Source organism: Anguilla anguilla, chromosome 14, assembly GCF_013347855.1.
Source record: "Anguilla anguilla isolate fAngAng1 chromosome 14, fAngAng1.pri, whole genome shotgun sequence".
Classification (NCBI taxonomy): Eukaryota; Metazoa; Chordata; class Actinopteri; order Anguilliformes; family Anguillidae; genus Anguilla; species Anguilla anguilla.
This window is the reverse complement of record NC_049214.1, coordinates 19,945,332-19,969,226: the sequence shown is the minus strand read 5'-3', so window position 1 is coordinate 19,969,226 and position 23,895 is coordinate 19,945,332. Positions and strand designations below refer to the sequence as shown.

Below are 23,895 nucleotides of genomic sequence, written 5' to 3'. Positions count from 1 at the left end.
TGTATTTCTTGGTTCCAGATTTAATTAAAACCCTTTCCCGCCACATACACAGTATATTATGCAGGAAATCTCCGTAACACCAGACATTTCGGCCACGCCTTTGAAATTCCAGTCTTTTAGGATGGCAAAGTCTCTGCCTTGGCTAATTCTGGAGAGGTTATCTGTTCTTCTTCTTGTCCTTCTTTCCCTTGCCCCCTGCAGGTCTGGTGGATGATAGTGCTGTGGCGTGTCCTGTCGTTTTCAGGTGGTCGAACAGTTTGTTCCTGGTGGGAAACTCAAACTGGCACGTCACACAGCGCAGACTCACTTCCTGCAGGGAGAGACATGGATCAGAGACCCAGAGACCCCACACACTCGTTTTATGTAAATGGGCTTTATACACTTCAGCAACATCATAGCTTCCCCGAATGGTACTCACCTCTGCTGCATGGTCCAGGCTTCCCTGAGGCTTACTGCTTTTTTTCATTGCGCCCTTCTTTACTTTCGTCTTTCCAGAGCTGACGATACATAAATAAAACCAAATGCATAAAAAAAGCTCTTGAATAAAAAGCGTAAAGGGCAAAGCAATAACACAGTGCCCCTGCTTAACTATTTTGTCAGTGGGCCATAAACCACACGGCGCATAAACCGTGTACAGAGACCGGTCCTTAGACAAACAGCTGTCATGCAGGAAGTCACCTCTTCGCTTCTGTGGGTGGACTCTCTTCGTGCTTCACGTCCTCCGTGTCCTGGTCACATGGCTGGTCAGGGGGAGACTGGGGACAGGGGCTGTCCTCACTGCTGCCCGACTGCTCTATCAGGGGGTCCTTAGGGCTGCACTGTGCCTGCACAGGCTCTGGAATGGCACATTCTTCCACTGGCTCTTCTGGGGCACTCTACACGAAATTAGAGTGGAAAAATAATGGGGGAACTAAGCATACCAACATCCCACTCCACAAGATTGAAAGCTGTGGCACAGCTGGGTTCATTTATAATTCATAAAATTCAATATTCAACGTGATTGAGATGATCATTAAAAAGTACTTTTTCCATTATACCAGAGTTAAGTGTCCACTGTTCAGCTTTCTCCAAATACTTACATTTACTACTTTCTGTAGTCTTTTTTTCTTTTTCTGCTTTTTAGATAGCCTGTTTGTGAAAGAAAAAAAACTGTTGTAAGCCTGTGTACATGTAAACAAGATAAGGATTTTGGCCATTGTATTTTAATGGTCTCTTTACACACACACACAGGTCTGAATAGGGTAACTGGTATATTTAATGAAATGTACTTGTTATTCAATATTGCATCAAGTTTATGGGCTCCTATGGACTAGAGAGTTAATAGTCTACTAAATAAATTCTTCCTGTGTGAGGGAGGGTCATACAAAGGTGCTTAAATGGGGTACAATGATAAATTTGCAATGCTGAAATAGGGTGTTAAAAAGGACGCCATTTTATATCAGTGTTTCTATTTTTTTCTTCTCAGAACGCTGACTTCTCAAACCAAAGAGACTGAGATGGGGTGCTTGGAATTGTATATGGCATATGCATATCTGCAGGCTCAGTTCAAAGTACTGCACTTGTCCCTTGTGTTAAACAGTAAAATCAGATGTTGTGAAACTGCTAAAACTGATTTTTAAAGATTAGTTTCATCATTGATGCATAGTTACTGCATCTCACATATGTTGTGTCAAATGTGATTAACACATCATGCTTCATTAAAAAACAAAAAACAAAATAAACATGTTGGACAAGCTTAGTATGATAACATTTCATTATAGCCTACATTGTCCATTATAAACTCTCCGTATGTATCCAAATAATCCTGAACAGGCCACTTCAAATTCCTAGGACATTTCAGCATGCAGAACATGCACAAAGAGTTTTCTAGAAGACATGCATACTTTTGCCGCGGAGCCTCCCCCTGTTCAATATCATCTTTCTCCTCCTCCTCCACCTCCTCCTCCTCCTCTTTTTCAATTGCGTCTCCAGAGCTGAGATTCAAAGTCAGCTCCTCTTCTTCCAGCTGTTGCCGCAGCAGTGCCACCATCTCCCTGTGCTTTTTGGATTTCTCGTGATTTTTCATACTGTGAAAGGAGAGCGAAAACAGAGCATTGAGCTCTCCACTACCACACGCTGCATAATCCACAGAGCCAGGGCCGGGCACTGGAATTTAACATACGCTTTATCCGTTTTAAAGGACTTGTCACAGGCTGGACAGTAGATGTCATCGTAATATTCCACAAGTTCTTCTGTTGCATCTGTGAGAGAGCAGAGCAGAGATAAGCTTCAAACAGGCTTGCATTTCATGCCTTTTCTTCTAGCTTTTCTGAAAGAGCCACACAAACTGCAGTGTAACCGATTCAGAACATATTCTCCCATCCTGACACTAATGTGTGAAATGAATTAAATGTGTGTGTATGTGGGAGCATGTTTGGTTGCGTCCGTGCACTGGCCTCCTCCACTCTGGTCTCCTCCGTCCACCACGTCTGCCTCTTCTTCTTCACTTTCTGACGCATCACCGAACTCCTGCCCATACTGCGCCTCTATCTGCTGAAGCTCCTTCTCCAGCTCAGACATGGCCGCCCAGCTCTGCTCCTTGTAGTCTTCCGCCAGCCTGCAGGGGTGAAGCCTCCAGTCAGTGCTCATCGCTTAAATCAAGTAATGAAGTCTAGTAATACCCAGGGCAGAGCTAATTCTATTTGCCAAATTAATGTCTTTTATTATTGATCCAATAAGAGCGCCGCCGCTCCCTGTCTCCGGTTACAGCAAGTTAAAGATCAATGACAGAAACTTAATATTCATGATGTCTTGGATTACACGTCAGTGAACTACAAGACAATGTGCATGATCAGGGAATGGGAGACATTATTAATCTATAGGCAGCGCATTTTCTGGATAGCCTCCAGTATACTCATGGAAAATTCACACTATTATTTAGGGGACACATTTGTATCTGCAGCCTGTCCAGCAGTGTTAGGCTAGTTCCCCCATTAGAATCCTTCGTCAGATTTCATAAGCCAGCCAAGTGGCTCACCTGGCATACTAGTGTTTTGTTAGGAAGGCTTTTAAACTGCAGTATCTTTCTGTGGTCTGGGGATTTTATTTTACCCAGGTATTTTACAATACCTGATGAGAAGACTTCTCGGCTTCTTTAAAAACATCCATCTTAATCGTCAAAACAAAGAATTCAGTGTATATGTGTAGCTCATACTGCTAAAGACACAAAAAGTGGACTTCCTCTCCTGAAAAGGTCACATGATTTCACTCACTTGGCCTGGTGGAGTTTCTGCTTCCGCCTCAGCTCCTCCACCTTCTTGGCCTTCTCGGCGTTCTGCTCCTCCACCAGCTTCTTGTGGGCCTGGACCCTCTTGTCCCTCTTGCGCACGAAGGCCACCAGCTGGCGGACCAGCTCGCCGCGCTCCTTCCTGGCCTTCTCCCGCGTCCGCTTGTTCTCCTTCTCCATGGCCCGCTTCTCCCAGCGGTTGGAGGCCTGCCGCGTGTCGTACTCCTCCTTCCACGCAAAGTTCTTGCGGGTGCAGAAGCTCTGCCAGTAGCCGTAGAAGAGGTGCACCACCTGCAGACATGGAAGCATTGTGGGCCCCAGCTGAGCATCGTGTGATGTATACACAAGGACCAATGAAGAATCACCAGTAAAACTGAGGAGCTCTCTGCTTTGTTCTGACAAACAGATAATGCATTGTGATGCTCCTTTCCACACCATTTCCTGACGTGATATTTTACCGTGTCATAGTCACTTTGAGAGTCTCCAAAAGTGGGGAACTGGCCTTCTTCTTCATCCTCCTCCTTGCTGTGCTCCATCTCTTCCTTCACTATGGATTCAAACAGGTTCCTATATACTGTGTAAAATCCCTGCCAGGACAACACAGAAATGAAAAAGGATTACCATCAGCACATCATTTCAAAACTTTATTTAGGTTCAGGTACCTGGGACCTGGGAATTCTTTGCTAATGTGTCGTTTTAATACTTTTTTGCATTCACAAAAGGCCAAGAAATATTTTTCAATGATTCTTGCAAACGATGGTAAAGCCTACTTTACGTTGCTTTCTTTTATTTTGTCTGGAAGAGTAAGGTTACTCATCTAACCAGCTCGAACCTAGCTAGCGGTAAGGAATGATTTACATATGACGTGTATTACGGATATGAATGTTAATGAGCGCAAGATACACGGCACACCCTGTCCTTGTCTACTGAACAGGTCACAATAATCTAATAGTGTTTATTACAATTTAATGGTTATAATTTGGTTAAAAACTTGACAGAAATATCAAGACGACAAATTATTTCTGGGAAATATAACCACAATTTGAATCCAGTTTCCTGGATCTTTAATATTATATATTTATATTATATGTATATGTATTTTATCATGCACATATAGGCAACATTTCGATCAAAGTACTGTGGGTTAATTATAAAAAAATGTTTATGGACCAAAAAGACCTTTGTATGAACCTATATTTGAAGAAGTCTTCTAATCCAGCAACCTACAGATAAGTTAACTGCTGACCTTTGATCACACAAACGGTACACTATCATTTCAAACAAACTGCACAGATGTATTCTGCCCTCTAGTGGTGATCTAACTACCTGCAATGCAAGCGAGAAGCCTATGCTAAGTAACAAATCTCCTGCCATTCTGGTCTAAGATTGCTGTTCAAGAGTTTGCAAATCTCAACCCTATTGCTTCATTGCAAGAACTATCTCTAGCATGCAAAAGACATGGATCATAACATAACATTTTTGACAAAGCTAACAAAATCAAATCAAGTTAAACAAATGTAAATCATAAGTTGAACAAATGTAAATTTCAACAACTGGCAACATGCATGTGGTTAGTCCAGTATAAATATTTTTTAACTGCATGGTAAGTCATCTTCCTGTAAAATTTGCTGTTGCATCTTGAATATTGCCATTATCAGACAAGATCATATTTGACTAAATACACAACTACATATGAAGCTGTTGTTCTGTCAGTGCACAGTTGGTACTTAAAAAAAAATAAAATAAAAACTTGTTTCATTATTTCATCATGTTAATAGCCAGACAGGCTAATAGTTAGTAGTAATTGTAAATAGCAGATATTGCCTTCTAAAGCTGTACAACTTTTTTTCTTGTTTTTAAGATGTTCTGGCCTGTCTCAAATTGTTGCCCGTTGGGTGAACCTGCATGAGTGGTTAACCTGTGGGGTCTATACAATTTATCGCAACCCTCTCCCCTCTCCCTTTACACTGTACTAGGAAACTTATTTGAATTATTTCATGACACACTGGGATATTTGGTTATATGCCATGGTACAAACCGCTGCCCAGAGAAAGAGTTAAAATCAAAAGGGTAACCACCTCAACACTTACGAGTGACTAGCTTCCCACAAAAAGCCTGATTTATGCACAATAAGCATACTAAATAAAACAGCATCAGAAATAAGAGGCAGAATGGGGCCCTTGTGTCTCACTCACCTTCTCATCATCTCCAAACCCGGAGTAACATGTGACAGTGAAGTACTGCAGCACGTCGATGCTGTCATCCTCATACTCCCCACTGACTCCACCCTTCAGCAGGGCCTCTCGGTGATTGTCATACCTGGAGGGATAACAGCTCAGCAGCATTAACACTGATGTTCCACAGATATGGAGCAGTATGACATACTGACCAGCCAGAGTGCGCGAGGGCTCATTAGCCCTTAAAACAGTCTCATTCACTCTGATTGGTATTCTTTGTTCTTTTTTTTTTACCTTTCAGCTTAATTGTTCTACCCTACTTCTGTGGCACCAATGGCGATGGAAGTACTGATTTCAGAATGTGTGACAATTACCAGGCTCTTTCCTGTGGGTCACTCAGGACGTCATATGCTGCCTGGATCAACTTAAACTGCTCTGCTGCTTCTTCAGCATTCTCCAAGTTCTTATCTGAAAAGGAAAGAATGGGTCTCACAAACATGCAGAGTCTCTTAAGGTATCACTGGTGCTCTTGAGTTTAATTACTCCAGAACATTCCAGAATAGGACAAATGTTCAGTGCCAGGAAAGTCTGAAAATGTGTCCGTGTAGCATGCTATTCCGATCATAAATACATGGGCATTGTAGGCCTACATAAGCGCAAGCCACAAGGGATGATATTTTTGTTGTTTAACCCTAAATTTCTAACCCTTTCTAAAATCCATGTTGTTGGCAATGGTAGTGCCCAAGAAAAGAGAGTGTCTGATAGATGAGGAGAGTCGTCCCAGTGCTGCAAAACCTCACTCAAGTTGATGACCTGCATTCAGCCATTGTTTTATAAAAACCAGCCTGGGTAAGGGCACAAAATCAGTACTGTAATTGTCGTGACAAACCTGAACTCTGGGATATCAAATTCTAATTTAAATGGTCAAAATGCAGCGATATATTTAACTAAGTAGCTACGGACCACTGCAAATAGCATAGCAGCCACTTTGATGTAGCTGATTAGGCCTTAAATTTTCTCAGGTCTCAACTCTGTCTTGTTGTAGGGATCTGCTGCGTATGTAGGCAACACATGCAGCCTGTTAGGACAGATACAGCTGGCAGGAGTTTTACTGAGGTCCCTAGCCAGGCATACAGAAAGGACTAGTTGGACCTCCATGTGCAGCAGTGTGCAACAAATTTAACAGCTACTAATGCACTCTTCTCTTGTTTTACTAGTCTCTTATTTTGGTGATAACTTATTTTAATCAGTGAAATTCCAATGATTCAAGAGACTAGGTTAAGAAGTCCGTGATTAAATCACATTTAAATAATTTATACGTCAAAAACAATCTCTTTTCAGAACTGTTTATGGATATGGAAATTATGCCATCTCCATTCTTCAATCCTTCCTATCGTCTGCACATCTACATAGCTCAATAGAGCACTACTGTCACTGTCCTGGCCTTCACACGAACCCAGTCGACAGGTATTTTTGACTGACCAAACAGAATTTTTTTTTAAAAAACCAGCAAGCAATTGAATTCAGGCTAACGTTACGTGTTAGTCCAGACGCACTGATCAAGTATGCGTTTTCGCTTACTACTACAACTAGCTAATTCACTTTAGGTAATTTAACGTCACCCAAGCCTTAGGTAAAATAGACCTGGGTAATATTTTGTAGTTAGCTATCGTTGTTCTTATTTAGTAATTGTACTAATTCTTGACACAAAGATGTGACCTGTAAGCAATAATGCAAACGAAATTAAATACCTGGGTGCCATTTCAACGCTAATTTGCGATAGGCCTTTTTCAGATCGTCGTCCGTAGCATCCCTTTTGACGCCCAAGATCTCGTAATGACACTTCATGGCCATGTTAACGACGATTATGCAGCTTGATAAATATTATCTGCCAATCGACAGATCTTATACAGGAAAAGAAAGACCTCGTGCAGAAGCCGCTGTTGTTTCTGTCCACTCGGCATTCAGCAAGCTAATTGTAACGTTAGCAAACTATGTGTAAAGCATGCATTGAAGTCCCAACTCTCGCTCTTCAGTTACATTATATAACACAATAACTATATATTTTCAGCCACTACCGTGTAGTTATAGATCGTATGGCTGAAAGATTAAAATTAAATAAACTCACGCTACGACTGGTTAGTTTTCCCAGGTCACCTATTTTAGCAATATGCTAGCCCCAAAACCATTCAGCTTGTGCGTGTAGCAACTCCACTGCCGGTATGCGCCTTAATATGACGTCACTTGAAAACAGACTGTCATATTCCCTCGGAAAATTAGGCGGTGCGCTCCACGAAAGCTATTTTCCAGACCTTTAATCAGAGAAGGTCCATTGAAAACGTGTCTATTTTTCAAGAATTCCCTGGGAGTGAGGTCTGAGTGAACAGTCGCAAGTGGGGAGCCAGAGAGGTAGGGAACAAGGTAAAGCCCCTGTATCAATTGGTTGAGTACCCAATGGCAGAGATCTTTCTTGTGGGGACCCGACTTCATCTCGCCAGATACATGTCAACATCTCTAGATGCCCACCAGGGGCTCAAACCTCAGTTGCCAGTCAAACACCTCCTGGGGGATGGTGGAGGGGTAATTAAGGACAAAAGATGTAGTAACCAAATTACAGGGTGAGAGGGTAGCAGAGGAACAATGCCCTGGAGCAAGGTAATTAATCTTAAAATATCGAAGTGTATGGATTGGCGAGCTATTCACACTCCACAAAGGGAATATAAGATCCACTCTGACCCTTACTGCTCAAGTGTGCCTCTAACTTAAACGGCAGTTTCATAGAAACCACAAATGTAACCTTATATACAGCTACACAAAGGCAGAAAAATGTCACTGCAGTGGACCATGTCAGGAAAGCATTCATCAAATTCAACTAATCTTCATAATCTTACTGAAAAAAAAAAACTACCATCATTGAATGCAGTATACATAATGCTTTAAATATTAACATTAAAGCTAATTTACTCAATCTAAAATGCATTACAAAAAGAATGGTAAATAAAAAAGCATTAGGCAAAGTACTGTTCAATGCAAAGGCCTTTAACAGTCAACAACAGTAATACAAATACAATTTTCAACAAGACAGCAATTAATTACACTCCATTTCTGGCATCATGACAGGAAGAACTCAAATAAAAAAGAACAACAGAAAAGGTTAAACACTCTTAGTCCTGGCTCACACTTGCGACAGTTGGCTACTCTGATGGATTAGCAGTTCTGTTTCCAGCTTCCAATACTAAAAAAATACACACTTTTATGGTGCCCTGTGGCTTACAATTTCATGACCTTCCGCATCCTTTGTCGTTTGAACTCCTTGTCTTTCTTCTTCTTCTTCATCTTCATGAGGGGTGGGGCCTCATGTTCTACTTCAACTGGTTTTTCCTCAGAAGGTGTTGCAAATACATCATCTGTGACATCTTGGGACACCACCTCTTTCTCTTCCAACTTTTTCATTTTCTGCAGCTCTTTCACCATCTGTTTCTCCCGCAGTTTGGCAGCTGTGGCCAGCCGAATCATCCTCCGGTGCTACACAAGGAAGGAATATCACTCATTTGTAGCCACTACTATTTACTTACAAGACACCGGCTGTACTTTGCATGGTATCCATTTGAACAATTACTTCAAAAATACATTCATTGCTTAATGTGACAAGATAAATAGTCATACCCTTGACTGACGTGTACTACTTCACACCACTTAGCCAAAGTAATGAATTATGGTGTCAGAAAGATTGTAAACTTCAATAAAATACATGTTGGCCCAGAATGAGGATGGTGTCAGGCCAATAGGTTGAAATTCATTTATCGAAAAGCTGAAAATGAAGATGTGCCATCTCTGCATTAGGTGTATTACATTGGTGGTTTTTAAATACACTACAATAACTGCACAGCATATTTACCATATTTGGAGATTGGAAATGTGGGTTCTCATAGAGGGTCGGGCCACCAAAGCTACCCTGGAATATTTTGATGAGGTTGAGCACAAAGCGTGGCCCAATCTCAACCAGGGATGCATCTTCTTCAATTATCTAAGGACAATCAATGAAAATAATTTCAGTTGGGTTATATTCTGCTGTCCTGTAGGCATACAATGTAGACACATTTTAGTAGGTGTATACTTAGTCACATGGACCTCGTAAGGAAAAGCACCCTTACAATATAACATTTAAAGAACTTCTAGTGACCAGTATTGTAGCCTGTAAACCATTTAAAGTATACCATTTTAATAGAAGTTCAATATACACTACATTTCCAAAAGAACCTGACCTGACCTGAGCTTGTTTGCGGCTGAGCTGTTGTTGCTCCAATATGTTTCCAGTTAACAACAGCACTTACAGCTGACTGGAGCAGCTAGCAGGGCAGACATTTGATGAACTCACTTGTTGGAAAGGTGGCATCCTATGAGTGCCATGTTGAAAGTCAGTGACGACCCATTCTAGTGCCAATGTTTGTAAATGGAGATTGCAATGCTGTATGCTTGATTTTATACACCTGCTAGCAATGGCTAAAACCACCAATTAGAAGAGGTGTCCGCATGCTTCTGGAAATGCAGTGCATGTCCCCAGAGGCATTCCAGTGTAACGATAGGTTGTTGTTAGACCAAACAATGCATTTGATTCAATCCAAAAAAATATCTACAGTAAAAATAAATGTAACTAAAAATTGTTTTAATTACAGAATTTTAACAATGGGGGAGGGAGGAGTTAATTTCATGCGCAACCAGGGCTGTCACATGACCTGGTCAGATTTTAATAGCAAATCTCAACTGGGGTTTTACAGATCAAAAAATCTTTTTTTTATGACTGGGAGTTTGCATGGCCCAATACAAGTCTTTCATAATTAATAATTTGACATATTCCACTAGATGAAAACGAATAACCAGAACTTACTTGGTAGTTCCTGAACCATATCCTGTTGTCTGCTATCGTGAATGAGAAAACGTGGTCCACAAAGGGCTGACTCCTAGGGTGATACTGAGGAGTAGAGAATATCTGCAAAGAGAATAATTGCATTAATTCAATTTTTTAATTTTGTACTGCAAAGTCTATAGAATTACCAGTTAGTACTAATAATAATTTATAGTCATTAAAGAAGCTTTCTTAATAAAAGCCACAGATCACTCTGAATATCCCCAAGTCTACACTAAAAACATCTCAAAACACATATGAATTACACATATATGATGATTCATTTGAATATTGTAAAGAAAGGAAAAAAGCACAATTCACCAAAGATTAGAGTAAATACAACAATTTGTAGTTTTACTAACCTGGATGAACAACTCCTTCAGCAAAGCGTAGTGCGGTTCCTTGTCAAATTTCTGCAAAAATGGAAGCATTCGCATCAAACAAGTTTTACTTGTAGAACATTTTCCAAAGAAATAACCCCACTCACTAGTAATTTTAACTGTGAAACTAGTAATTCCCTGGTGAATTACAGGGAAGCTGGCAAATGTAAAACACGTATAAAAAACTTTTTGCTAGCATTGCTGCACAGAACTTACTGGGTCAAAAGAAAGCAGCGGTCTGGATCCTTTCAGACAGTTTCCAGTCATTTTGAGTTCTGCCAGTGTATGAACTGGAAAAAAAGATACATTATTCAAATAAAAAAAGACCAAAATAAACAAGTAAGTTAAGATGCATCGTCTAAACAGGTTTCATTTAAAAATGTTAAATTTTCGGTCAATCAAGGCATTCAGAAATGTACAAGTGTATTCCTAAATTATAAAATGATTAACTTACTGTTCTGAACCAAGAACTTGGCTGATGGTCCATGGGGAACATTGGAAATCCTAAAGAAATGGATTATCAACAAATCATTTAAACAGTAAAAACATTTTCACAGGCCCTATGTAACATTGTGTCGGTGTGAAGACTCTTAGAGGTTCAACAATTTACATATATTTAAACCAGGAGTGATTTCAGTAGGAGTAATCTAAGAGGCCAATTACAGACCTGCAAAAATTTCAGACAACAAACATAGTAGTTTAATTACTGTCTTATTTATATATTATCTTGTTTATAATTATATTTTGTTCAAAATATTGATATAAATATTGTTTTATATTGATATATTATGCATCATTTTTATAATGACACCTTGTTTATTATCTTGTTCATAATTTATAAGAGTAAGACGAAGAATAAAGACAACTCAAAAATTGTTATAATTAGATGAGTACTGTGGTCCTACAGATATAGATATTGTGCTAATGATAGTAATGCTTTCTAGATGGATGATTCCTCTGCACATGGACTTTCACTATTTGAAACTAGAAAGTATCCATAATTTATCAAGCTTAAGACTTCTGGAGACTTGTCTCACTAATGTGCCATGTAAAAAATAGAAATAATATGCTCATTTCATTAATTTAGAAAAACATAGATAACCTGTGTTTCACATATTGCTTCACATCCTCCAATGTCCATGAGACACTGCACACTCACCACATGTAGAGGTCCTGCTTCTTTTTGGCTTCAAAAAATATACACTTGTTGCAGTTTTTGATTTCACACACCTGTAAGACGAGGCACATGGTTACAACTAGCTACAAAAAAGAAAACAAACAAACAAACAGAAAAGGTATTGGCTTACTTCTTACCTCGTTTACAACAAAAAGCTTATCCTTTCGATCCATTTTAGTATCTGTTAAAAGAGGCAAATGTTAGCGTTAAGTATCTAAACAAGAAAAAGGAACAGTGATGTTTCAATTTTGGTTATAGATAATTAGCCATACCTGCTTTCGTGTGAGGCATCATGGTTCTAAGGTCCTGCATCAGGTGCCTAGTTCTGAAGTTGATGCCTCTAGAAGAGAACACCAGAACCCGTTCTTTGTTCGTCCACTTCCCCTGATTAACGATCAAAAATAGTCTGTTAATAAACGCTGGCCTGGTCTGACCGACACGAGTACGCCATCATTCGTGCAATCGTTAGCGGAAAATCTACGTTGCTACTTTACAATTATCATTTATGTCCCCCATTGCACTAGCTGGGAAATTAGCCCGGAGGATAGTTATAGGTTGTGGTGACTGATTTGGCAGTTAGATTATCATTATTAGACTGGCTTACAAGGTAAACTACCATGTCAATTTAACTAATCATCCATGGAGAGACACAGCTGAAGGAGAACAAGCAGCTAAGTAGTTTTACAAACAATCTTTGTATGTCACGTTACCATTGAAACTGGTGCTGGGACATTGTACTCATTCTTCGGATCCTCGACTGGTGTGTCCTTCTGTTTTTGAGATCCATTTTCGACAATTTTTACTTTTTTTGCTGTTTTGGGACCTTTTCCATTTCCCCCACGTTTTCTCTTGAGCGCGGACATTTTGGAGAGTGCGGTGTCGATGCGTTCTTCTTCTGTTTCTTCAGTTGTCTTCTACAACTAATCTTAAATCGTGCATTCCGCCACCTACTGTACTGGAATATATAGTGTCATTTCATGGCATGAAACTAAATGCTCTCAACCCCTGTACCCCTTGTGGATTATAAAGGCTCGCTTTTATTCAAGGAAATAATAGCGAGCCTTTATAATCCACAACCTTTTTCTCCCCATCCCCGTAGCTAGCAAGCAGCTAGCTTGATAGCCAGATATAAGTTTCGATGAACTATAGTATTTAGGTACCTAGACAGAAAGCAATACAATTGCCAAGCTAGCTATACATAAATTAGACCTTCAAGCCAAATTTTCTATAAGATTCACACAAATCTTCAGTAGCTATCTTTTTCCTTAATTGGACCAGTGTCAAAATACAAGAACATCACATTTTCTGTGAAGGTTTCTTTTAACAACCATTTCCCCCATTATTTTTACTTGTTTTAAAATTTTTAAACATGGATGCTTGACTATTGGCTAAATACAAGTCATAACATATGCAAATATTTTAGTTCAGGATTTACTTTCTTGTAACCAAACAAACAATATTTGAAAACATAATATTGTTTATTAAAACCCAGCAATCTATTCTTCTGTTCAGTATTTACAAAATAATTTAAGGATAATTCTACAAGGTTATTATAAATGCAGAAAATAATTCAAAATAGACTCCAAATTACTTATACACACTTCCACAAACATATACAGACATAGAAGACCAACAACAAAACTCTCCTGAAACTGTGCAGAAAGTAATTACATGTACATTATTACATTATAATAAATGGTTACACATACATCAATTATTTATGCAAAGTTTACATTTCAGTAGCTGGAATAAGCTTCAAAATGAAAGGAAAAGTCTTTGTGGCGTCTTAAAAGGTAAGCTTGTTTTCTTTGGAAGCAAACTATTCCTCTTCAACCTCTTCGTCTGGGCAGCAATAGTACTCCACAAAACAGATCTGTCCATCGTCGTTTCTCACCAAATACTGCAGGGACAGGAATCCGCGAGTGTCTGTCCGGACTGACACTTTACAGGACAGAGCCAATGCTTTAGTAGAGGGCTTCAGCAGGGACATCTTATACCTGCAAATATGACAAAGGAAGTCAGAAAAAAAAACACACACACACACACACACACACACACACACACACACACCAATATGAAAATTTAACTATCGCACTGTTCAGGGTTAAATCTAAACCGAACTATTTAAGTTTAAATTGAAAATATGATACTGCTTATCATATCAAACTCCACACGGACATTTTGTTGACTGGGGTAACCTTCCCAGTTGGAACAGAAGTGGCATGCGATGGTTGTTTTGGAGACACTGTGGCCGAACCTTATAGATCTCCCAACTATGGCACCTGAATTTTTCCATCTACCTCACTGTGCATGGGAGTAAGATGAATGTGTGCCCTCTACCAGGCAGGTTAACCACTGTTCTGGTGGTTTTAAAGTTTTTAATTATTGAGCCAATAGTACAAAGGGGTATCTTTAGTTTTTTAGTGACATCTCCTGACTTATGATGGTTAGCAATACTTTGTCTCATTTCTTCCGAGCCTTCTTTGGCTTTCTCTCTGGTAAGGAATGACCTGTGGATTTTACATGTCTTTTACCTCATTTTTATAGCCCAGGGAAACAGGAAACCACAGTTCTTGAATACCAAGACAAATTTAGAAAGCAGCACGTTGATGCAGTTACTTTTCTTTAAATTTTATTTCCCTCTAAGGGGATAAGTGGACCCAAACTATGCCAGGAAAATGTCCCCCAAGGCATAACCGAGCCACCGGACCCCCACGCTGTAGAGGTCAAACATTCACACCTGAACCGCTCTCTTGGTGTACGCCACAGATGCACTGGCCCACTTGTTGAAATTATGGTGATGGATGACTCATTTGGCCATTTTATTTTTATCCATATTTCTGCAGACCAGAGCCAATGGTTTTTGCATCACTGAACTCTCAAATGTGCATTTGTCTTTGTAATGAGCGTTTATACACTGCGACCTTACTATAATATCCCCCCTTTGTAGTTGTCGATGGACTGTTTTTGCTGAAACAATCTGATCAAGTCCTACATTGACATTGTCAGTCACCTGAGGAAGAGTTGCTCTTCTGTTTTTCCTTACATATCGCACTAATGCACAAGCATTACGGTCGTCAAATGTGCACTTTCAACCACCATTTACTGATGTCTTTCCCATAGATCTAAATGCAGATTTCACTTTAGTCACTGTTCATATTGAAACACTATCCAGTTGAGCAGTCTTTGTGACTGAAGAGGTGCTCTTATTTGTCTCTTCTGCTTACATATCACATTAATGCATAAGCACCACGATCATCGAATACTCATTTATTCAGGTTTTTTTTACTTTAATTTGTTACCTGTCTGTATGTATGTATGTATTTCTTTTGAAATCATACATATTTGTTGATCACTAAATATAACTAATTTCCCAGTTAATTTATACAGCATTTTTTATGCTTGAATTTATCAATGGTATGAACTAACAGACCACTGTACATCTAAATAGCATGTGCATAATCTGACTTCAGCTGTTTACAGACCTGTTTGTCTGAGTCTTTGTGCACTGAAAGAGCTCCATCATATCAGAGTCCTTGGGATAGTCATAGTGGGCGTTCCCAGAATTCCCAAACGTAGACAGCCTACATGATCAGTACAAAAACATATTAATCCTTCATTTGTGCCGAGTGACAACATTTTGTGTAAACAAAGACCAACACAATACAATCATATATCTATTAATTGCATGGAAAAAGAACAAGGTCAAAAATAAATTCCAAATCTATTCCTATAGCATAATGCATGCTTCCTCATATATACTCAATTTAAATGTAACATGTTGGAGGTCATCAGTTAGAGCATGTTTTCTCTCTGAATCATTTATAGCACACAAAATTAGGCTGTCATTTACTAGATTTATGCCTGAACTCAAATGAAACATGTATAGATTCAAATTGGTCAAAAGGGGTGATGCAAACTACAGGTTAGTGCAAGTAGTAAAGGAAAAACACACCTGAAGTAGGGTTGACTGGGTGACATTGTAATCTGCAGGATCTCGCTTGTCATGTCCAGCTCAGAGAAGGCCTCTCTCAAGCTATCAGACTGCAGGATCACCTTGTTGGTGACATTGGTGCTGCAGAACTCAAAGTCAATGGGATCCTCTGGCTCTTCCGTGTTGATCTTGCACACGGTGACCACTCCTCCCTCTTCAAGAAATAGGGTCAGAGGGTACCCGTAGCCATTGTAGCACATTCGAAGGGCAGTTGTTACTCCTTTTCAGCAGAAACAAAGACATATTTCCACTGTGACACCTTGCAACTACCAAACATGTAGCTGCAGAAGTGTCATCTGTGAGGTCTGAAAAATAGCCAGTTTAGTAACAAAGCATGATACTTTCCTTTGAAAGGAATTTGCATGTCGTCAATTTTATACATGAAACTGCATGTAGTTTTGTTTGGACTGATCCGAACAAAGTCGAGATCAGCCAAATAAATAGTACACAATTCCACTTAAAAGCCTGTGACTGTTTCAGTACTTACATCAAACATGGTTAGATTGAACAAAACTGCAACCTTGAAGAGTAAGAAAATAAGAACATATTTGTTTAAAAGATGACAACCTGGTGTAGTGCTTCCCCCAAAGATGGTAAGACAGTCCAGAAGAACTGTCAGATTGACCTGGAAGCTTACTGAATCTTCCTGAATGGTGAATTCTTGAAATATTTCAGCCTGGAGAAACAAATATCTGCCATTAGAAAAACAGAAGTAGACTTGGTCAAATAATTTTTAATAATAAGGTTGTTGCACAATTTCGCTGGAACGATACTGTATTTGTACACTATTTTCAAACATACAATAGCGCGTCTACACTGACCTGAATGAAGGCATTTGCTTGGAGACATTTGGAGTCCTCCACAGTGACTTTCAACCCGTTGGGTGTAGCGTTGAACAGGGCATGGTCTTTAAAAGTGATGGCTTTAAGGATGTTGGAGAGGTTCCTGACATTGTCCAGACTAGCTACAAGAACGTACCGCTCATCTCCCGCTTCAGATTGAGTTGACAAGGGCATGTTTCCTGATAGGCAAGCAACATAAAAACAAACGTCACTATATCCAGCTGTTGGGCTATCCAGTTAGCTTAGTAACGCGTCAAACTTTATAGACAGCGAACAAGCAAACATTTGTCGTTTGTCTTCCCAAAGCCAACATTCACAAGTCCCAAAACAAAATTACTTCATGTATACAAATAGTTTGGTGATGTTAGAAAATTGCATTTGCCTACTTGGTTGTTATCATCTTATTCTACAGTAACTATCATACCTTAATTTTCTCGCAAACCAGCCGAGCACTGCTGCTGCTGACAGTGATTTGTACGCAAAACTAGTACAGTTAGTTAGAAAGCAAGCTATCTTATTTACGGACTAGTTTGCCAACTAGTATCGTTAATTAATATGATGTGACGTTCGCTAGCTACCTATCCATAAAGTAACACGTTAACCTTACTGTTTTTGACTGACGTTAGCTAACCATCAAGAAATATCAGGCGCTAGACAACCTTTTCAACAAAAAACAGTTACAAATGGGTAAATATATGTTCCTAGTCACTTTAGATATACCCACAAAGTTTACGAACCAAATGTATGGACCATGAACTATTTTTTGTTCCTTCCTAGGTAGAAAATAGAATGTTAACGCTAAACCTTTTCGAAGGAACGCGCCACGCGAACTTTGACCAACAGGAATAACAATCTTATGAAGCAGAAACGCTTCCGGTTGAGTTTTTGATTTCCTTGGCAGTGACAAAAACACGCGCACGCAGTGTGAATGTTACCAGAGGCCGTTCTGTAGTCAACTAGATCATTAATTAAAGAAATAAAGGGTTGCCAAGTCTTACAGATCTGCCGTGATAAGCTATACCTTCTCTGCTTTATGTCATAAAGATGTGCCCTGCACAATTATTTGTACTATACTATACTATATAGCGACTAAGTCCATTCTACACAACATCACAAACAGGTAGGCTACTGATGGGAAGAGTCGGGTTACTAATATTAACCTAGCTACTTCTTTGACAGAGAGAACCAGTCGCCAAACATGCAAGTCTTACTAAATGCAAAAGACAAAGTATTACCATCTATCCGATGAGTTCTAACCGATATTCAAAACGGATTTGTTGGGTCATTTTGCAGATTCACCTATATATATATACAGTACGCGTTAACCTGCATATTACGCTGTTAGCAGGGCTCAGTAAAACGTGATTTGAAAGAGACAAGGTACAGCACATAGCCCCCCAACTCTCTAAATCATACCATTCCCAGAACAAAAACTGGTTTGTGTATATTGAAGTTTTGAAGTGTGATTGTGTCTGTGATTAAAAAAATAATTTAAATCTGTGCAATTTCTAATGGACCAGCAGATGGCACTTTGCGCATCATTGGCCCCATTAACAAATCCTGTTAGGCGAATTGCACTGCTGCAGAGAGTGATATATATAAAAAGGCGATACATTTGTTATTTGGGTGTGAATGGAAGGTGTCGTTTATAATTGTTTGAACAATTGTCTAAAATATAATTTAATTATTATTTCAACCCTGGTTTAAAATGGATGGCTTTTATTCATTACAGATATTTTTTATTTTTCTGCTCTCAATGATTTCCTTTAGTACCTATAGAAATTTTTTCTATAAATATTAGAAAGCAAATCTTTACTAATAATGGACCGTATGGAGCAAAAATGTATCTAGGTCTACGGCTATGACCACATCCTGCTACACTTTCTTCCAGCAAAACCCTGGAGTTTATTCAAATGGTTCTTTCAAATAACCAGACAGAAAACAATGACAAAACTGTGGCAGTTAAGGGATTAGCTTTTGGGTGACCAGATGGTGATTAAGCCAGTGCTGATTTTACCCTGGTATAGTCCTATGGGGTGGTGTACAGCTGGAAATAGTGATGCCCAGGCAGGGAGGGATTTGGCCAGGGTATACCCCTCTTATCACACAACTGGGGCTCTAGCTGGACTCTACCAGCAATCTACTTATATCAGTCCAGATGCACCAGTTGTGCTGTCTTCTGATTTAGTAACTGAAGCAGCTATCATGGAACACTGTTGCGTGAAAAGAAGGGTTAGGCTGGCTGTACACAATTTGTAGGTTGCATAGACTATTTACCTAAGGTGGTGTTTTACTGGGAATTTAGGAACACTGTACAAACTGTGGATTATTTTTTTATTAAGATGGGCCAGGCAATCTCAGTGGTGCTGACAATCTCAATGGAGCTGTCTCCTAGAAAATGGCTTACAGAAAAGTTGTAAAGGCAAAATTTATATTTTTCTACAGTTTTAAACCAGTAGTATTAGTTGTATGCTATTATAATGCAATTATATCATTCAGCATCAATCACTACCACTAAATGCCACTTTTGGTCAGTCACAAAGCCAAAAAGAATTGCAAACATACAATGACATGGAATAATTAACACCCAAGCTCTGCAGTTGTCCTTTACATGCACATTTTTAATTTCTGATTTTTAATTTCAGTTACAGCATAAGTTACACTGAGAAGAAATGTGTTCCATGAATTAGTCCTTGAATGATAGTCTGCATTATGGGGTAGATTGATTGGTGACAGAAGCATTCAGTCTTTCCCTCTGGACAGGGTTTTACACCAAGGTAAAACAGACAGTTTAATTTCAAATACAATGTGCTAGAATACAGAGCCAAAACAATAAAAACTGTCACTGCTAAATATGGACTGCACCTGCACTATATATATATATATACACACACACACACACACACAGGTGACAAATTTAAGTAAAAACCTGAATAAACGAGTGGAGAAGAATAAAGAATGCAGACGGTTCCATACAGGTGTACTGCATGATAAAATTAAGCAATTAACATCCTGTCATGCTCTGTGGCATGTATAAAAATGCTGAGCAGGCCCAGTTGACCTTGATTTCAGATCAAGATGGCAAGAGGAAAAGATCTAAGTGATTTTGAAAGAGGTTTCATTTTATTTTATTCATTTTCATTTTGGTGGGGCATGGAAGGCAGGGGCTTCAGTCACAAAGACTGCTCAACTGGCTAGTGTTTCTATAGGAACAGTGACTAAAGTTACATCTGCATTTAAAGCTATGGTAAAGACAACTGTAAATGGGGTCAGAATTTGTGGTCGTTTGTATGATATGTAAAGAAAAACAAATAGCAACTCTTCCTCAGGTGACTGACAATGTCAATGCAGAATGTGATCAGACTGTTCAGCAAGGACAGGCTTTTGATAACTACATAGAGAGGGATATTATAGTAGGGTTACAGTACATAAACCCCTCACTACAAAGATGAAGGTACATTTGAGAGTTCAGTGGTGCAGAAACAATAGGCTCTGGTCTACAGAGATGTGGGGAAAAGTTATATGGTCAGATGAGTCATACTTCACCACATTCTCGACAAGTGGGTGAGTGCTTGTGTGGCATACACCAAGAGAACGGTTCAGGCCTGAATACTTAACCCTTGCAGTGAGGGGGTCCGGTGGCTCTGTTATGCTGCGGGGGGCATTGTCCTGGCATGGTTTGGGTCAGCTTATCCCCTTAGAGGGAAGGTTCACTGCAAATCAATACAAAGTTATTCTGAGGGATTACGTCTATCCTATGATGAAACATTTCTATGCTGATGGGAGTGGTCTCTTCCAGGATGACAATGCCCCAATCCACAGGGCATGAGGGGTCACTGAAAGGTGAATCGCATCCTATGGCCTTCGCAGTCACCAGATCTCAACCCAACTGAACACCTGTGGGAGATTTTTGATCAACGTGTTAAACTGCACTCTCCTCCATCGTCAGAACACCAAATGAGGGAATATCTTTTGGAAGAATAGTAGAGTTCCAGAGATTTTTTCAACCTATGCCAAGACTATGTCTATGTCTGTGCATCGTGATGGCCCAAAGCCTTACTAAGATACTTTGTTGGTTTTTCTTTGAATTTTAAGAAATGTGAGCGGGATTCATAACTGTACTTAATGTGTAAAAGACCAATATGACACCGCATTTGACATCAGCATGTGATACTGAACTTGTGTTCCAAGGACTTAGATCTATCTGTATAAAGGGCGTCATAGCTCAGGAGGTAAGACAGATTGTCTGGCAGTCGGAGGGTTGCCGGTTCGAACCCCGCCCTGGGCGTGTCGAAGTGTCCTTGAGCAAGACACCTAACCCCTAACTGCTCTGACGAATGAGAGGCATCAATTATAAAGCGCTTCGGATAAAAGCGCTATATAAATGCAGTCCATTTACAAAGGAGGGACTGGATTATTGGACTGTGCATTCTCAGCCTTGAGAGAACAATCCAGTCCAGCCTGAAAAGATGTTTTCTGGGATGCATATTTCTACTGAGTTTTTTGTCGCTCAACTTTATATCTCATTTTATTAAGGCATTCAGACCATATGTAAGAAAAGAAGAACTACAGTATGAAACTATTACATGCTAAACTTTTTCCTCTAACACAGACTGCTCCATGAAATTTAATGTCTGTTGCCAGGTATGTTTGCTGCTAGAAGAGCATATACATGGTACACTGAGTTAAGTAAATCTTCTCTAAGGAGTAGGACAGGGTTAATAATGAACTCATTATTTAGATACCCACTACAAAGACGAAATCTACATCAACGAAGATCACTAGGACTCAAAGATGCCATTGTGTGCAGCCAGAGCTCTAAAGAGGTCTGTTCTGTTTTGCCCCTTTGTGACATGACAAGGGTTTATTTGTTTTCCTCCGTGGTGCTTTTTAAAAATTCACTCCCCCCAATATAAGAAACATTGCATAACCTTTGCCCGACAACAGTGAGCTTTTCAACTTTTCTTCTGAAGTCTCCAAGATGTATCAGTGTGCACAAGTGTAAGTGTGACTTGGTGTTGGTAATTCATATAAAAACACTCCTCAGAGATGGCTAGTAGTATATTAAATTCATAGTTTTATTATTAAAAAGCTTTAATGTCACACATGACAAAATATACCTGGGATGCACACAATGAAAGCCTAGGGTTGAATCAACAGGTATGGCACAGCCATCAAATAAAACTGATGGACAGCAAATGTATGAATATTTTGGAAGAAATGTAACAAAATTATGGTTTAACAAAAAAGTTCTACATAAAAATGTTTTCTGTACAAATCACAGAAATTACAATATTTTAATATGACCAGTACACAGTAAAATTTTCAGTGTAAATCCTACTCTAGGTTATAGGATGATAAAATATTCTCAATCGGTGTAATGTTTACTCTACCAGAGGTAATTCAGAGGTCATTCTGCTGTATAGTGCACAGACCAATGGAAAATGTTTTATAAATCATTACCCTAAAAAATAAAAAATAAGCATCCTGCAATGACTGTTTATATTGAGAAGAGACCTCCTTTAGTTTTGTTCAGGTACAATTTAGAAGGGATTTTTGAATAATCCTGATGCAAGTTGTTTTAAATATATTTGTGACTCAGGTCTAGAGTTTGTAATTGCCATTGCGACCAATCTAGGACACTGATTTTGTGTTGTCAATTTTTTATCATTACCTTGCTTGAATAAGCATTTTGCATTAAGCTGGGACTTCTTAAAAGAATGAAACAAGTTTTTTTTTTAAATGAAAAATGCTCTTGTTGGTATTTCAATGCATCTTTTAATCCTTTGAAACTACGACCAAGACTAGAATATGTTGAACAACCGAACATTGAACTGATTTATTCTGATGTTTTTAGGCACCAGGTATACCTTTGATGAGAATAATCTTTTTTTATCACCTGATCCCACGGTATAATAAAGATATTATAATTTTTGGCTTCAGGAGTAGTTTCTTGATTATAAGTCTGTCATGAACAGGTTTACCCTCAGCAGTATCTGTTCTTAGATTGTTATATGTTGTATACCTTGATTAACAATGATGCCAGACTGTCTTAATGAAGATTTCCTTCAGTCTTACCTTACCTGTATGTATAATGATAGATATTGAGCTGACATCCAGAGTCCCAGGTTTCCAACATTCCAATGGTAATGTAATGCTCTTGAAACCAATCTCTTGAATTAACTTAAAATTTTATTATAAATTATGAAAACACACACATATTATAATGGCATATGTTTATATAAATTACATTGATTAATGTCTCTTAAAAATAATAAATAAATAAATAAATAAATAAATAAATAGTTGTTTTTCCCCTGCTGAATCTATGGAGATGGTGTAGCAACGGGACCAGTAAATATGATTGCTTATTCCAAAATGAGAGAAAAGTAAAAATATGGTATAAAATTTGTTTTAAAAATGTATAAATAAAATACATTTGCACAATGCCTGTGGTTCTAGGGTACATATCATTTAATATCAAACACCTCTTGCAGTTTTGTAAACGAGCAATAACAATACCTTTGAGACCAGCGATGCTTGCAGAGGATATGATTTTGTATCAGTGTTTGTCATAATCTCATATAGGCTAAATTATTATACGAAGTAGTTTACAACGGTTTCCCTTTCTTTTTTCCCTTGTTAATCCTATTGACGGATGGGATTGGGAAGCAAGTAAGCTTTTGGAGGCGTGTAGCCTATTTCGTGACATGGTCGAATTGTTTGGTAGCCTATTCATTTTGCTATCGATGTTTGCAAATTCCAAAACTTACATTATTATTTCAAGTGGAATAAATCCTAAACGGGGCCGTATATATTTTTAAATAGGTTATTTTACAAACGACGTATTTACCTGAGATAAATTTAAAATAAAAAAAATAAAAAACCATTTAAAAGACCTACACCCAACATGTTAAAAGACGATATTCTTATTACGCTTGTATGGAACACCAAACGTAATCATTTAGCTTACTTAAAAAAAATAATAACAGACTGCAGGCCAGTTGAGTTTTAAAGACAAAATCTTCCCTTTTCAAAAATGTATTGTTTTTCAACACCCCGTTTAAGTCCTGAGGGATGCAGCTTGGTTTGTTTGCGTCCTGATCCCTCTACCACCCCCATCGGGCTACCCCTCCTCCCTATCAGGATTGATA

The 23,895-nt window shown here is 38.9% G+C and overlaps 3 protein-coding genes across 7 annotated transcripts; all 3 read right to left on the bottom strand.

Annotated features, from left to right (window-relative positions):
* Positions 1 to 7,680, bottom strand: dnajc21 (DnaJ heat shock protein family (Hsp40) member C21). Its single transcript, XM_035391495.1, has 12 exons — positions 7,194 to 7,680; positions 5,817 to 5,910; positions 5,461 to 5,584; positions 3,724 to 3,852; positions 3,252 to 3,556; positions 2,436 to 2,596; positions 2,162 to 2,240; positions 1,884 to 2,066; positions 1,080 to 1,128; positions 679 to 875; positions 419 to 497; positions 1 to 310 (listed from the first exon to the last, which is right to left on the bottom strand). The coding sequence occupies exons 1-12, from the start codon at positions 7,294 to 7,296 to the stop codon at positions 158 to 160; spliced, it is 1,656 nt and encodes a 551-aa protein (XP_035247386.1). The 5' UTR covers positions 7,297 to 7,680; the 3' UTR covers positions 1 to 157.
* Positions 7,681 to 8,460: 780 nt separating this feature from the next.
* bxdc2 (brix domain containing 2) lies at positions 8,461 to 12,829 on the bottom strand. The gene is made up of 10 exons (XM_035391496.1): positions 12,616 to 12,829; positions 12,178 to 12,289; positions 12,043 to 12,086; positions 11,888 to 11,958; positions 11,183 to 11,232; positions 10,945 to 11,018; positions 10,711 to 10,761; positions 10,331 to 10,432; positions 9,341 to 9,469; positions 8,461 to 8,967 (listed from the first exon to the last, which is right to left on the bottom strand). Exons 1-10 carry the CDS (start codon positions 12,766 to 12,768, stop codon positions 8,713 to 8,715), a joined length of 1,041 nt encoding a protein of 346 aa, XP_035247387.1. The 5' UTR covers positions 12,769 to 12,829; the 3' UTR covers positions 8,461 to 8,712.
* A 535-nt stretch (positions 12,830 to 13,364) lies between these two features.
* Positions 13,365 to 18,139, bottom strand: rad1 (RAD1 homolog (S. pombe)). 5 transcript variants are annotated; one of them, XM_035391502.1, is made up of 6 exons: positions 17,977 to 18,139; positions 16,721 to 16,920; positions 16,467 to 16,575; positions 15,861 to 16,119; positions 15,391 to 15,489; positions 13,365 to 13,902 (listed from the first exon to the last, which is right to left on the bottom strand). In XM_035391502.1, exons 2-6 carry the CDS (start codon positions 16,913 to 16,915, stop codon positions 13,725 to 13,727), a joined length of 840 nt encoding a protein of 279 aa, XP_035247393.1. In that variant the 5' UTR covers positions 16,916 to 16,920; positions 17,977 to 18,139; the 3' UTR covers positions 13,365 to 13,724. The 5 variants fall into 5 exon arrangements, with proteins under 5 accessions (XP_035247393.1, XP_035247392.1, XP_035247388.1 ...); XM_035391501.1 differs by lacking the exon at positions 17,977 to 18,139 and adding an exon at positions 17,546 to 17,611; XM_035391497.1 differs by lacking the exon at positions 17,977 to 18,139 and adding an exon at positions 17,479 to 17,598.
* Positions 18,140 to 23,895: the final 5,756 nt, after the last annotated feature.

What these genes read in the sequence shown, in the direction of transcription:
- dnajc21 (XM_035391495.1), bottom strand. Translation starts at nt 7,296, where the DNA reads ATGGCCATGAAGTGTCATTACGAGATCTTGGGCGTCAAAAGGGATGCT. An exon ending in AGCGTTGAAATGGCACCCAG is followed by an intron (nt 5,911 to 7,193) that starts GTATTTAATTTC and finishes TTTCCTTTTCAG; the next exon opens with ATAAGAACTTGGAGAATGCT. An exon ending in GCCTGGACCATGCAGCAGAG is followed by an intron (nt 311 to 418) that starts GTGAGTACCATT and finishes CTCTCCCTGCAG; the next exon opens with GAAGTGAGTCTGCGCTGTGT.
- bxdc2 (XM_035391496.1), bottom strand. Translation starts at nt 12,768, where the DNA reads ATGTCCGCGCTCAAGAGAAAACGTGGGGGAAATGGAAAAGGTCCCAAA. An exon ending in CAAGTTCTTGGTTCAGAACA is followed by an intron (nt 11,019 to 11,182) that starts GTAAGTTAATCA and finishes CTTTTTTTCCAG; the next exon opens with TTCATACACTGGCAGAACTC. An exon ending in ATTTCCAATCTCCAAATATG is followed by an intron (nt 8,968 to 9,340) that starts GTAAATATGCTG and finishes TTCCTTGTGTAG; the next exon opens with CACCGGAGGATGATTCGGCT.
- rad1 (XM_035391497.1), bottom strand. An exon ending in AAGCAAATGCCTTCATTCAG is followed by an intron (nt 16,576 to 16,720) that starts GTCAGTGTAGAC and finishes TTGTTTCTCCAG; the next exon opens with GCTGAAATATTTCAAGAATT. An exon ending in CCCAGTCAACCCTACTTCAG is followed by an intron (nt 15,490 to 15,860) that starts GTGTGTTTTTCC and finishes CTGATCATGTAG; the next exon opens with GCTGTCTACGTTTGGGAATT.